Source organism: Bufo bufo, chromosome 1 (assembly GCF_905171765.1).
Source record: "Bufo bufo chromosome 1, aBufBuf1.1, whole genome shotgun sequence".
NCBI classification, from domain to species: Eukaryota; Metazoa; Chordata; class Amphibia; order Anura; family Bufonidae; genus Bufo; species Bufo bufo.
The window spans coordinates 458,261,139-458,277,278 of NC_053389.1; the positions used below are offsets into that span (position 1 = coordinate 458,261,139).

The window sequence follows — 16,140 nt, forward strand, 5'->3', positions numbered from 1 at the left end:
AATGGGTCCGCAAAAAAACGGAACACGTATGGAAATGCATCCATATGTCTTCCGTTTCCGTTCCGTTTTTTGCGGAACCATCTATTGAAAATGTTATGCCCAGCCCAATTTTATCTATGTAATTACTGTATACTGTATATGCCATACGGAAAAACGGAACGGAAAAACGGAAACAGAACGGAAACAAAAAACGGAACAACGGATCCGTAAAAAACGGACCGCAAAACACTGAAAAAGCCATACGGTTGTGTGCAGGAGGCCTAAAGCAATGCTGCAGACAGCCTTTGGGTATGAGTGTTTCTGGAATAATGTGACCATGGCTTAGCAATTTCATATAACCCCTTTAATATGTCCCTGAGAAAGCAGGGCCCGTTGTTGTGGTCTGTCCAGTATGTTATAAAGCATTTTCCCTAAGAGATGATACCTCCCATATAAAGATGTGCTGCAGATAGGGCGCTAAAGTGGTGTGTGCACTTATATGTCTAGATTGTGCCTCTTTTTATCCTGTGGAATGGAGCAAATAGCGATGTCATTGTGTTTGATTGCAGATGGCACGGATGAGGTTATTACCCTTTCTTACCTTGAGGTAGAAGAAAGCTGTAGACAGAAACTGCAGGAGTGGGAAACGGAACAAGAGAAGCAGAAGGACACGAATAGAGCCGCACTCAATGCTCGGAAAGCTGTCCTAGAGAAAGAAATCAAAGAGCAAGATGAAAAGCGAGAACATTGGAAGAAGGCGTTTGAGAAAGAGCGCGTAACACTTAATACCCTGCAGCAAGTAAGTCAGAAATGCTATTGTATATAAGTGCTGAGAAACATGCCTTAAAGGAGAATACGCTGTATACTCTTAGGCCTCATGCACACAGCCGTGCCCCTATCGGGTCCACAATATACAGGCACCGGCCGTGTGCACACCGGATCATGGATGCGGGACCCATTTGCGGAAGGTGTAGTGCGGAACGGAGGCACGGACCCCACAAAAGCACTACAGAGCTTGTTCTATTTTTTTGCCGTGCGGACGGATCGCAGACCGATCCAAGTTGTATGGTGTTGGATCAGTCTGCGGCAGCTGCATGGATGTTGCCCGTGCATTGGGGACCGCAAATTGTGATCTGATACAGGGAGACTCCTTGGGGGAGATTTATCAATCTGGTGTAAGGTAGAACTGGCTTAGTTGTCCATAGCAGCCAATCAGATTGCACCTTTCATTTTTCACAGCTCTTTTGGAAAATGAAAGATGGAATCTGATTGGTTGCTATGGACTACTTTACACCAGTTTGATAAATCTCCCCCTTGTCTTGTATTTTTTTTTAATACTGAATAATCATTACTTGAGTATTAGGCTACTTTCACACTGCCGTTTGGTGCGGATCCGTCATGGACCTGCACAGACGGATCCATGCATCTGTTCAGAAAGGATACGTTTGTATTATCTTTAACATAGCCAAAATGGATCCGTCTTGAACACCATTGAAAGTCAATGGAGGACGGATCCGTTTTCTATTGTGCCAGATTGTGTCAGTGAAAACTGATCCGTCCCCATTGACTTACATTGTGTTCCAGGACGGATCCGTTTGGCTCAATTTCGTCAGACGGCCACCAATACGCTGCAAGCAGCCTCCAAAGCGGAATGGAGGAGGAACGGAGGCAAACTGATGCATTCTGAGCGGATCCTTATCCATTCAGAATGCATTAGGGTAAAACTGATCCGTTTTGGAGCGTTTGTGAGAGCCCATGACGGATCTCACAAATGGAAAGCCAAAACGCCAGTGTGAAAGTAGCCTTAGTTGTTTGTATATTATCTTGACTTGTGGTCTCTGAAATGAAAGGGGTTCTGTTCTTTGTACAACCCTACCTGTTAGCAAGGTCCGTTGCCAATAAGCGGGTCTTAAAGTGTCCCCTATTGAGACCCCCAGTGTTCAGCTGTAATTTGTAGGGAATTGTTCAGCATCCCTGTTGTGCCATGACATGGGAAATTAACCATTAGACAGAGTTCAAAGCAGTGTCCATTGCAGTGCAGGACAAGGTCTGTAGATGCTTTCCAATCTGGCCAAGAGGTTACGATACTGAACAAAAGACCTACGTAAATGTTGCAAGTACCCATAGAGAAAGCTTATGATCAGGGGCGTAACTAGAAATGACTGGGCCCATAACAAATTTTAGAGTTGTCCCTTTCCAGTAGTCATATGTAACACCACATATAGCACAGTATTAACTCCCTAAGTACAGATAATGTAGTAGATGTTACCTGCAGTCCTATGTAACACCACATATAGCACAGTATTAACTCCCTAAGTACAGATAATGTAGTAGATGTTACCTGCAGTCCTATGTAACACCACAGATAACACTGTGATAACTCTCTCAGTACAGATAATGTAGTAGATGTCACCTGCAGTCCTATGTAACAACACAGATAACACTGTGATAACTCTCTGGGTACAGATAATGTAGTAGCTATCACCTTCAGTCCTATGTAACACCACAGATAACACTCTCTGAGTACAGATAATGTATAGATGTCACCTGCAGTCCTATGTAACACCACAGATAACACAGTGATAACTCTCTGAGTACAGATAATGTAGTAGATGTTACCTGCAGTCCTATGTAACACCACAGATAACACAGTGATAACTCTCTGAGTACAGATAATGTAGTAGATGTCACCTGCAGTCCTATGTAACATCACAGATAACACAGTGATAACTCTCTGAGTACAGATAATCTAGTAGATGTCTCCTACAGTCCTATGTAACACCACAGAACACAGTGATAACTCTCTCAGTACAGATAATGTAGTAGAAGTCTCCTGCAGTCCTATGTAACATCACAGATAACACAGTGATAACTAAGTACAGATAATGTAGTAGATGTCACCTGCAGTCCTATGTAACATCACAGATAACACAGTGATAACTCTCTCAGTACAGATAATGTAGTAGATGTTACCTGCAGTCCTATGTAACACCACAGATAACACAGTGATAACTCTTTGAGTACAGATAATGTATAGATGTCACCTGCAGTCCTATGTAACACCACAGATAACACAGTGATAACTCTCTGAGTACAGATAATGTAGTAGATGTTACCTGCAGTCCTATGTAACACCACAGATAACACTCTCTGAGTACAAATAATGTAGTAGATGTCACCTGCAGTCCTATGTAACACCACAGATAACACACAGTGATCTCTTTGAGTACAGATAGTCAATATTACCCTGCAGACAGAAGACTCCTTCCTCACTGTGGGGGTAGGGCCACCTGTGATTGCTGCTGGAGCTCCATCTCCTTTGCAAGCTGGAGCTTGATGGGTGGCCCTCAGTTAAGAATGGAGGGGGCCTGTGGGGCCTGAGCACTGCCTGGCTCCTGCGATTACCTATGGACCATTCCGTCTCACACAGTGCTGGACAGTGGATTCACAATAGGTGGCGGGCCCTTGATATGTATATAGTAGTCAGTCCGAGTCGTCCTCCTGCACTGCTTGGCTCCTGTCCCAGCGCGGGCCCCTGCCTGGGAGTCCTTCTTACCCAGCCCATCCAATGTGATTGACGGCTCTCCTTGTATGTGCTCTCATACACGAAAAGCTGTCAATAGCTGGATTTCCAGGCTTTCTCTGTCATATATGATGGAATAACACTGTCCGTTTTTGGTGCCAAAGGAGGAGTGGATTGAATGGATGGAAGGCAGGACTTTTCTCCTGTTGGTTCTCGTAAATCATAAACAGCATATGAGATTGTCACTGTGGGTGATTTCACCAACAGGTTTTGTGGCAGTTTTCGACTCAGTTTTCTTTAGCCAAAGCCAGAAGTGGATTCAAAAGGCGTAGAAAATACATAGAAAGGATTTATACTTCTCCTTCCTGCTCAGTTCACCCTTGAGTTTAGCTTGAAAAAAACTGCCACAAAACCATGTGAAACGACTCTTACATGAAAATGCCAATTCATTTCACGTATACCACTGCTAGGCGTCTTCCTCTGTATCCAGTGCTGCTATCAAATTCGAATACAGATCTTCAGCTCTCCAGTTCTGTAAGGGGGGATTTATCGACCTATGCTCTCCAGAATTCAGTCTTCATAAAGTCACAACATTTTTTGTGACTTTTTGAGGTCACTTGCATAAATGTTTTGCAAATTTTTGCATTTTCACCTCACTCCAGTTTAAATGTAGTGGGGGAGGTTAATTAAGATAATGAGTTTCACTCTAGATTTGTCACTTCAACTTTTCAAAAAAGTCTCAAAAACCGCCCAAAGCCTCTCCAGTAGAGGGTCGGTGCAGAAGGCTATGTTTAAAGATGCTCCAGATCTAGCAAGCGTCGTATCCTGTTTGATAAATTTGGCGCGACGTATGCCAACCCAGGCTCGATTAAAACAGTCATTGCCCTCATGATAAATTATCCCCAAAGTATTCATCTGGACTGTAGTCATAGCTCGATATGGCTTATGAACTTCCCACCATTTTGTTTAAGGTATTTCTATGAAATGAATCAATGAGCCTTATAGATTTCTTGTGAAATACTGAAGTCTTGGATTTCGGGCTATTTGTACTCTTCCTAGCATGCACCTAGTGCTATTTGGCATTCACAGTTGTTTTGCTTGTGCTGTACTACGCGGTGAGTTTGGCCAAGCTTGATGTACAATGTCCATACTATGGCCGCCCTTGACTGGGAGTCTGCACATAGTGTTCTCAGAGGCTGATCTCAGGCTTCATGTTTACTTGCACCACAGTTTATGAATGGCAAGTTGTATTTGCAGGCACTACGAGCGTTTGTTTCTTAGCACATTTAAAGAGGTTGTCTGAATTTAGATGGCACCTCAACATGTTTACCTGTTACATATTGCAGCCTCTGAAGACCAGCCCATCTGCACAAAGAGGGTACAGAACCACCACCAGATACCCAGTCATATGTCAAATTTCATCCGTTCTTAATATTATCTACACCGTGTCCTGGTTAATAAATGTCAAGCCGTGTTGCTGTTTAGTTATATCTCGTTAACTGCAGGCTCACCATTAACGTGTCATTAGGTCAATGTACAGAGCAGCGTAATAAGTGGTTTATACTTTTGCTCTTTTTTGTTTTGTTATTGCATTGTTTTGCACGGAAAAGTAGAAAGGGGTGTTTCTGACTACACTAAAGAGGACCTTTCATGGGAATTTTCTAGTTTAATTAAATACCTTTACTTGCGGCGTAATGCTGACACCCTGTGTTTTTTTTTAAATATCGCTTGTACGCCCCGCTATGCCCCCCTGTAGTTTTCCCGCTCAGTAGGTTAATACTGAGCATCAGTACAGGGAGGAGGAGATGCCAGGGTTTCTCAATGGGCGTCTCCTTCTTCCTGGCTGTGCCGCGGCCCAATCACAGCGGAGAGCGTCACAGCCAGGGAGAAAAAACAACTCACCTTCTCCCTGGCTGTGACGCTCTCTGCTGTGATTGGGCCGCGGCACAGCCAGGGAGGAGGAGACGCCTATTGAGAAACCTTGGCATCTCCTCCTCCCTGTACTCAGTATTAACATACTGAGCGGGAAAACTACAGGGGGGCACAGCGGGGCGTACGAGCGGTATTTAAAAAAAACAACCAGGGTGTCAGCATCAGGAAGGAAAGGTATTTGTCTAAACTAAAAAAAAAAACATGAAAGGTCCTCTTTAAGTGCCACTTTTCACGGGTCAGTGATTGGAAAAGAAAAATACTCATTCCCCAACTTTGCTCTATGTAAACCTGCCGCCAATCACCAGCTAAGAAACAGGCTACGTTCTTACTTAGTACTAGTGGTGCTGCACAAAACCTACAGAGTCAGTTCAGTGATTAGCTCATTACTATAATCACCACTTTGCAATGTTTGTAACCCTAAACTGGCTGGGGCAAATATACTTACTGTATACAGTAGTCTTCAAAAGCTCTGAGAAATCTTTAAAATAGCTTGTGATATGTGCCCCTACCCATTCTGCCTAAAGTAATCTTTGCTGCACTAGTCAGTCAGGAAAAGGTGAGCGCAGGGCTCTTCTCATTGACTCATTGGGAGCCACTTGTCTTTTAGCTTAGGCCTCATGCACACGAACATGTCCGTATTGCGTTCTGCAAACCACGTTTTTCTCAATCCCATTACTAGAAATTGCTATTTTTGTCCCCAATATGGACAAGAATAGGACATGTTCTATCACTTTCTGAATGGACACACGGATGCGGACAACTCACAGATGACATACCTGTGCTATCCATTGATTTTTGCGGACCCATTGAAATTAATGGGACCATGTGCAATCCGCAAAAATATATGGTCGTGCGCATGAGGCCTTAATAGGAGATTGTACAAGTGTCCTCATATAAGTGAAGCCTGTCATAGACATACAGCTTAGGTACATATTTTTTATACTGACATTTTAGAGCCTTTCAAGTTTGTTTAGCACCATTTTCTTTATCTGACAACTCCACATGTAAAATATATTCCAAATAATCAGAATTTTAAATCTTCTCTTTTGAAGGAGCAACAAGAACAGCTTCAATTAGATCTAAAGAGAAGCAATGAAGAACTTGAACAGGATTTCAAAAATCACCAGGTAAATCATTTTAAGGAAGGGGGTTTCATCAGTCAGGACAGTAGTAGAACTTGTTTTCTGCCACTATTGGTGAAGTCATCTTTCAGACAAGCTATCAGATACCATGGCAATGACCTTTATTAGCCGAACACACACAAAGCCTAAGGCAAAACTGCTGAGGCTAGTTTCACACTAGCGGTAAATTCTCCAGGCTGACTGATCCGGCAGAGGAGCAACCTGACGGAAGACAACGTATCCAGCATAGACGGATAAGGCCGGAGCACCGCCAAGCCCCTTTGACTATGATGGGACTCAACAGGGATCTGTTTCCTGTTATTAGTGCCTGGATTCGGCCAGACAAATACCACTGGTTTATTGTCATAAAATAGAAATATACATATTATGAAAGGGTAGAGTAGAGCCTCTATGCTCTAACCATAGGTGAGCGGGCCCCTTTTTAAATGCTACAGTTACATACTGTGGTTCTTTTTAGGATAGGTCATTGGTATGTGATCAGTTGGGGTCTGACTGCCAGCACCTGTCACGCTCGTGTGTGGGAGGAAAACACCACACCGAGCATAGGAGGGAAAGGGGATACCGGAATAAGGCCTGGAAACTAGGGAAGGAAGATGGACACCTCCTAGAGAAAACCCTAACTCCAGTCCTGACAGACTACCAGTATGAACAGGTCCCAAAGGTAGGCAAGTTCATACACCGGATACCTAGAATCCTATCTCACCCTATAGGACCCTAGAACTAATGTCAGGACTGAGTCTACCTGTTTTTCCAAAGGGAAGGATAAACAGGAGTCTCCCTCAGGCCTAATGATAAACAACAGGGAAAGGCAACACACACATATATATATATAAACAAAATACAAAAGGGAAAGGAAACACTTATCTTCAATGAAGCTTTGGTAGCACCAGTAGCTCAACCGAGAACCAAACATAAGCTAACCACAAGTCCAACAGAAGCTATAAACCGCATAGCATAGTGGGAGAAACAACAATAAATAGAGAAAGTTAAATGACCACAATAGCCACACCTGGGGAAAGAAGATGTGGCAAGCACCAGAAACAACACAGACGTCATTTGATCCAAAAGGAAAACATGTCAGATTACACCACGTGTTGCAGTCTCACAGATCTCCTGCCACCTGTCTCGGTACATCCGTGACAGCACCCCTGCTGCTCAACTTTTGGGAGGGAAGTGGCGCTCAGGTGAGCACTGAGACTTCTTCCTCAGCTTTTGATATCATGTCTATGTCACATGGCCTTTACACAGCTTAGGCCCATTAAAGTAAATAGGATTGAGCTACAGTGCCAAGAACAACCACTATAGAATGCACAGTTCTTGGTATACTATGATCAGAAGGGTGCTAGGAGTCAGACCTGAGTATAGGTCATCAATACTTTATTCCCAGAGAATCTCTATAACCGCCTCCGGACCGCCTAAGGCAGGATCGCGTTCCGGATGCGGCAGCCCTGCGCAGAGTCACGCATATACGCGTCATCTCGCGAGACGCGAGATTTCCTATGAACGCGCACACACAGGCGCGCGCGTTCACAGGATCGGAAGGTAAGCGAGTGGATCTCCAGCCTGCCAGCGGCGATCGTTCGCTGGCAGGCTGGAGATGCCATTTTTTTAACCCCTAACAAGTATATTAGACGCTGTTTTGATAACAGCGTCTAATATACCTGCTACCTGGTCCTCTGGTGGTCCCTTTTGTTTGGATCGACCACCAGAGGACACAGGCAGCTCAGTAATAAGTAGCACCAAACACCACTACACTACACCCCCCCCCTGTCACTTATTAACCCCTTATTAACGGATACATGGATCGGATCCACAAAACACATACGGACATCTGAATGGAGCCTTATAGGGGGGTGAACAATGACAGGGGGGTGATCACCCCATATAGACTCCCTGATCACCCCCCTGTCATTGATCACCCCCCTGTAAGGCTCCATTCCGACGTCCGTATGTTTTTTACGGATCCACGGATACATGGATCGGATCCGCAAAACACATACGGACATCTGAATGGAGCCTTTTAGGGGGGTGATCAATGACAGGGGGGTGATCACCCAATATAGACTCCCTGATCACCCCCCTGTCATTGATCACCCCCCTGTAAGGCTCCATTCAGACGTGCGTATGTTTTTTACGGATCCACGGATACATGGATCGGATCCGCAAAACACATACGGACATCTGAATGGAGCCTTATAGGGGGGTGATCAATGACAGGGGGGTGATCACCCCATATAGACTCCCTGATCACCCCCCTGTCATTGATCACCCCCCTGTCATTGATCACCCCCCTGTAAGGCTCCATTCAGACGTCCGTATGTTTTTTACGGATCCACGGATACATGGATCGGATCCGCAAAACACATAGACGTCTGAATAGAGCCTTACAGGGGGGTGATCACCCCATATAGACTCCCTGATCACCCCCATGTCATTGATCACACGTATGTAAGGCTCCATTCCGACGTCCGTATGTTTTTTACGGATCCACGGATACATGGATCGGATCCGCAAAACACATACGGACATCTGAATGGAGCCTTATAGGGGGGTGATCAATGACAGGGGGGTGATCACCCAATATAGACTCCCTGATCACCCCCCTGTCATTGATCACCCCCCTGTAAGGCTCCATTGAGACGTCCGCATGTTTTTTACGGATCCACGGATACATGGATCGGATCCGCAAAACACATAGACGTCTGAATGGAGCCTTACAGGGGGGTGATCACCCCATATAGACTCCCTGATCACCCCCATGTCATTGATCACACCCCTGTAAGGCTCCATTCCGACGTCCATATGTTTTTTACGGATCCACGGATACATGGATCGGATCCGCAAAACACATACGGACATCTGAATGGAGCCTTATAGGGGGGTGATCAATGACAGGGGGGTGATCACCCAATATAGACTCCCTGATCACCCCCCTGTCATTGATCACCCCCCTGTCATTGATCACCCCCCTGTAAGGCTCCATTCAGACGTCCATATGTGTTTTGCGGATCCGATCCATGTATCCGTGGATCTGTAAAAAACATACGGACGTCTGAATGGAGCCTTACAGGGGGGTGATCAATGACAGGGGGGTGATCACCCCATATAGACTCCCTGATCACCCCCCTGTCATTGATCACCCCCCTGTCATTGATCACCCCCCCTGTAAGGCTCAATTCAGACATTTTTTTGGCCCAAGTTAGTGGAAATGTTTTATTATTATTTTTCTTACAAAGTCTCATATTCCACTAACTTGTGTCAAAAAATAAAATCTCACATGAACTCACCATACCCCTCACGGAATCCAAATGCGTAAAACTTTTTAGACATTTATATTCCAGACTTCTTCTCACGCTTTAGGGCCCCTAAAATGCCAGGGCAGTATAAATACCCCACATGTGACCCCATTTCGGAAAGAAGACACCCCAAGGTATTCCGTGAGGGGCATATTGAGTCCATGAAAGATTGAAATTTTTGTCCCAAGTTAGCGGAAAGGGAGACTTTGTGAGAAAAAACAAAAAAAAATCAATTTCCGCTAACTTGTGCCAAAAAAAAAAAATTCTATGAACTCGCCATGCCCCTCATTGAATAACTTGGGGTGTCTTCTTTCCAAAATGGGGTCACATGTGGGGTATTTATACTGCCCTGGCATTTTAGGGGCCCTAAAGCGTGAGAAGAAGTCTGGGATCCAAATGTCTAAAAATGCCCTCATAAAAGGAATGTGGGCCCCTTTGCGCATCTAGGCTGCAAAAAAGTGTCACACATGTGGTATTGCCATACTCAGGAGAAGTTGGGCAATGTGTTTTGGGGTGTCATTTTACATATACCCATGCTGGGTGAGATAAATATCTTGGTCAAATGCCAACTTTGTATAAAAAATGGGAAAAGTTGTCTTTTGCCGAGATATTTCTCTCACCCAGCATGAGTATATGTAAAAAGACACCCCAAAACACATTGCCCAACTTCTCCTAAGTACGGCGATACCACATGTGTGACACTTTTTTGCAGCCTAGATGCGCAAAGGGGCCCAAATTCCTTTTTAGGAGGGCATTTTTAGACATTTGGATCCCAGACTTCTTCTCACGCTTTAGGGCCCCTAAAATGCCAGGGCAGTATAAATACCCCACATGTGACCCCATTTTGGAAAGAAGACACCCCAAGGTATTCCGTGAGGGGCATGGCGAGTTCCTAGAATTTTTTATTTTTTGTCACAAGTTAGCGGAAAATTAGGATTTATTTATTTTTAATTTTTTTCTTACAAAGTCTCATATTCCACTAACGTGACAAAAAATAAAAACTTCCATGAACTCACTATGCCCATCACGAAATACCTTGGGGTGTCTTCTTTCCAAAATGGGGTCACTTGGGGTCACACATTCGGGCATTTTAGGGGCCCGAATGCGTGAGAAGTGGTTTAAAATCGAAATCTGTAAAAAATGGCTGGTGAAATCCGAAAGGTGCTCTTTGGAATGTGGGCCCCTTTGCCCACCTAGGCTGCAAAAAAGTGTCACACATCTGGTATCACCGTACTCAGGAGAAGTTGGGCAATGTGTTTTGGGGTGTCTTTTTACATATACCCATGCTGGGTGAGAGAAATATCTTGGCAAAAGACAACTTTTCCCATTTTTTTTTATACAAAGTTGGCATTTGACCGAGATATTTATCTCACCCAGCATGGGTATATGTAAAATGACACCCCAAAACACATTGCCCAACTTCTCCTGAGCACGGCAATACCACATGTGTGACACTTTTTTGCAGCCTAGGTGGGCAAAGGGGCCCACATTCCAAAGAGCACCTTTCGGATTTCACCGGCCATTTTTTACAGATTTTGATTTCAAACTTCTTCTCACGCATTCGGGCCCCTAAAATGCCAGGGCAGTATAACTACCCCACAAGTGACCCCATTTTGGAAAGAAGACACCCCCAGGTATTTCGTGATCGGCATAGTAAGTTCATGGAAGTTTTTATTTTTTGTCACAAGTTAGTGGAATATGAGACTTTGTAAGAAAAAAATAAAAAAATAAAAATCATCATATTCCGCTAACTTGTGACAAAAAATAAAAAGTTCTATGAACTCACTATGCCCATCAGCGAATACCTTAGGGTGTCTACTTTGCGAAATGGGGTCATTTGTGGGGTGTTTGCACTGTCTGGCCATTGTAGAACCTCAGGAAACATGACAGGTGCTCAAAAAGTCAGAGCTGCTTCAAAAAGCGGAAATTCACATTTTTGTACCATAGTTTGTAAACGCTATAACTTTTACCCAAACCATTTTTTTTTTTACCCAACCATTTTTTTTTATCAATGACATGTAGGACAATAAATTTAGAGAAAAATTTGTATATGGATGTCGTTTTTTTTTTTGCAAAATTTTACAACTGAAAGTGAAAAATTTAATTTTTTTGCCAAAAAATCGTTACATTTCGATTAATAACAAAATAAGTAAAAATGTCAGCAGCAATGAAATACCACCAAATGAAAGCTCTATTAGTGAGAAGAAAAGGAGGTAAAATTCATTTGGGTGGTAAGTTGCATGACCGAGCAATAAACGGTGAAAGTAGGGTAGTGCAGAATTGTAAAAAGTGGCCTGGTCATTAAGGGTGTTTAAGCTAAGGGGGCTGAAGTGGTTAAAAGGGTTCTGCAGTTTGTTTAAACTGATGATCTATCATCTTGATAGATCATCAGCATTTGATTGGCGGGGGTCCGACACCCGAGACCCCCGCCGATCAGCTTTTTGAGAAGGCAGCGACGCTCCAGGAGCGCCGCAGCCTTCTCACTGTTTACCGCAGTCGTAGTGACGTCACGACTAGTATCAACTGGCCTGAGTGGGGCTAAGCTCCATTCTTAGCTTAGCCCCACCCAGGCCAGTGATACTAGTCGTGACGTCACTGGGCCTGCGGTAAACAGTGAGAAGGCCGTGGCGCTCCTGGAGCGCCGCTGCCTTCTCAAACAGCTGATCGGCAGGGGTCCCGGGTGTCGGACCCCCGCCAATCAGATACTGATGATCTATCAAGATGAGTTTAGAGATCAGTTTAAACAAACTGCAGAACCCCTTTAAGCTTCCTGTAAATTTTAGTCCAAGAGAATACCTGGATGTTGGTTCCTGTTTAGATGGCAACAAATGCGCAGACAGCAGGTTTTCCAGACTGGGAATCAGAGTAGCTCTCACAGGTCTTGTCCCAGCAGCTGGAGCCATGCGTCGCCAGGAAAGGAGAGCTATTCTGAGGATAGGTCATCAATATTAAAATCCTGGAAAACCCCTTCAAAGTTGAACCTTCAGTTTAAAAGAACTGAGCAAGAAAGGTAGTCATTTCTTAAAAGGCGTTTCTGCTTGAGATAACCAGTTTTAGCAAGTCTAAAGAGTAAAGAGCAGGAGAAATCTGTGCGTCCATGTGTTACTGCACAATGATTTCAGGGGTGCAGCATTCTCCAGTCAGTTCCTATCAGGATAAGGTCTATACATGGCAATGCCCTTTTCTAGTACATCATGTCATTAGTGATCTACCTCTTTAAATTGGAATTAACCATTGTTTCTCCTAAGATTAGAGTTTAGTTCTCCTGTTTCTGAAGAAATAAAGCTAAGTTCACAACACATGTAGATACACAAATCTGTTGCATTTGTTATGTTCATGTATTTGTATGTACACATGTATAAACACTGAACTAAGTGCCCTTACTCTAAACAATATAGGATAGAAGTCTGCTATGTATACAGTACAGCTCGCTTTGGTATGTGTACAAGTAAATTTGCAATATTTTTGTGTTGGTTGTTGAACGTGATATTTCAATATGGTAATAAATTATTTTTTTTAGAGTCGAATTAATCAAATTGAAGCAGATTTGGTAATTGAAAGAAAAGCCTTTGAAGAACAGAAAGCCAAGGCCAAAAAGTGTTTGGAAGAACTGCAGTACAAATCAGCCGTTAAAATTCAGGCAGCATTCAGAGCACACAAAGTATACAAAATGTACGCACCTATGTTAAAGCAGCAAAAAGAGGACCTGAAAAGGAAGAAGGAACTTCAGCGCAAAATGGACATGGAAAAGAAAGAGCTAGAGGAGAAAATTAAGATGAAGCTTGAGGAGAAAAGACGAAAAGATGAAGAAAAGAGACAAAATGAAGACATTGCAAAAAAGAGAATTGAAGAGGCCAACAGGAAAGAGATTTTTGAACAGGAAATGAGGCAGCGGGAATATGAGAAGAAGAAGAATGAAGAAAAAATGAGACTGGACAAAGTTAAACTCTTGAGACTGGAAGACAAGAAGAAACAAGAAATGAACAGTCTTCCATATTCTTCGAAGAGTGGAAGCCCAACTGAAGAGGGTCAAGCAATAGATGAACTGAATCTCACGGTTAAAATGGCTGAGGAACCTGAGAAGAAGCTTGATGAGAAGGAAAGGCAAGAGGAGCACAGTATGTTCCAACAAGAGATAGATGTGAGAATGAAGGTAAATAACCATGAAAGAATTACAAATGTGGAAAGTGTATATAATGTGGAACCTGAAGAAGTCAACATAGCCTCAGAAACTGATAGTTCTCCATTCGTACACAATGACAATTCTACGGAGGCACATAAGAATATAGAAAATAAAAGCCCTCCTTTTGTGTTGACTGGAACACCATTTACATCCACTGAGGAACAAATTCTTTATTCACAGTCTGCTGTAAACAACATCGAAGAACAAGACATGAGCCAGATTACAGGAACCTCACAATGTCAAAGTCCATCTTCTTCTGTAGCCTTAAATGGTGGGAGTCTGTCAGATCAAGCAGAGGTGAAGAGACTAGCATGGATGAAATCCTGCAAACCTTGGTCCAAGATTTTGAGGGATAGCCAAAAGATAGTGATAAAAAAGGCAAAACAGAGGAAAAGTTCTGCAACAAAGCAGCTACCGCCACTAAAGGAAGCCCTCATCCTGCACAACAGTCCATGGCAGTACTTGGAACAGGTAGCGTCAAATTTCAGTTGTATAATTGTGGTGACAACTGTTATAGCATTTTTAAAATCTCTTGAGGCCTGGTTGCCAGAAATCCCACCAACATGCAAATGAGTGCATCATTTAGCAGATTATATTGAGGTATCATTTTCCAAATAGCCTGCTCATTGGTGAACGCATGTGGGTTGGGATTTGGCCGCATGTGGCAGCTGGATCATCTGTTACTTTAATGCACACCTCAAATGCTGCAGTACCTCTTTTTGAAGGCTTAGAGTAAGTCCAAACATAGGAGCATCGCACTTTTAGATTACAAAGGGATAGTAGCCAAAATGCATACCATGGTTTGCAGGACAGGTAAAAGGCCAGTATGAATGTACAGAAGTTGGAAGTTAGTTTTACTACTTTTGGGCCTGAAATAATTCGAGTTTTCCAGCAGAGAATTAAAAAATACAAATGGAATAAAATCAGGATCAGAATGGAATAAAACTAAAAGTGATACCTCACCAATTCCCACCAAAGTGCCCTGTTCCAACACTCCCTGGTTCCCACTGGTCTCTACTTCCTGATCCCTCTTGACACGCAAGAAATGCCCACTCCAACCACTGGCTTAGGGTCCATTCACACGTCCGCAATTCTGTTCTGCATTTTGCGGAACGGAATTGCGGACCCATTCATTTCTAAGGGGCAGCATGATGTGCTGTCTGGATCCGGAAATGCGGATCCGCACTTCCGGGTCCGCAATTCCGTTCCCGAAAAAAATAGAACATGTCCTATTCTTGTCCGCAATTGCGGACAAGATTAGGCATTTTCTATTATAGTGCCGGCGATGTGCGGTCTGCAAAACACATACGGATGTGGGAATGGACCCTAAGGTTTCACTGCTGTGGCCATTGATTGGCAGAGCAATCATTTTTCTCGAGAGGATCTAAAAAGTAGAGACCTGGAAGCATCGGATTGGGAATGGCAGGGTATCGGTATTGCTCCTTACTTTTTTTTATGTTGTCGGTTTCACAACGTCATTCACCTATGACTATGACCAGCTCCGGCAGTTGTGCAGCAGAAGTGGCAGCAGTTTCTGATATTCCGTGGCATGACACATATGCATGTAGTTATGACGTGCTCATAATGTTTCCACTCTCATGCTGGCCGTAGCTCTGTAACGGCAATGTATTTATTACACTGTGTATTTGCTTAGATGAAATAGTAAATGTTTACTGATTTAGCCTGAAAATAATTATAGACCGTTATGTCCAGAACATGTTTTTATACTTTGTTCTGCGCAATAGAAAGCACAGGAAATTGAAAGTCTTGTGGTTTTGCAGCAAGTAATATCCTAAGTGCATGTAATTTAGGTACATAATGTATTAAAAACACATATGGAGACACATTGTAAAAGTACCAATTGGCACTTAGCTCGTGTTCAGATGAATCCCTAAAATTGTTTCCAGTTCTGTGCACTGTGCCCTTACAGTGATATGTGTTGCAGCAGTAAAAGGAAAATGAATTTAGTTCCATTGTAACAGGTGAGATTACATAAGTATCTAAGGCTTTATGATCTTGCTTGAACACGGATCCACCATCTATCTGAAAGGCAAAGTCACGGAGAGCCATATAAAAGCCCCGAAA

At 43.4% G+C, this 16,140-nt stretch overlaps 1 protein-coding gene across 1 annotated transcript in view; it reads left to right on the forward strand.

The window, feature by feature from the left end:
- LRRIQ1 (leucine rich repeats and IQ motif containing 1) overlaps positions 1-16,140 on the forward strand; it is a 183,135-nt gene that overhangs the window by 13,918 nt on the left and 153,077 nt on the right. Inside the window, exons 5-7 of the mRNA XM_040408559.1 lie at positions 549-778; positions 6,487-6,561; positions 13,393-14,526. Of these exons, the coding sequence (XP_040264493.1) occupies positions 549-778; positions 6,487-6,561; positions 13,393-14,526 (1,439 nt within the window). The remainder of the gene's footprint in view (positions 1-548; positions 779-6,486; positions 6,562-13,392; positions 14,527-16,140) is intronic.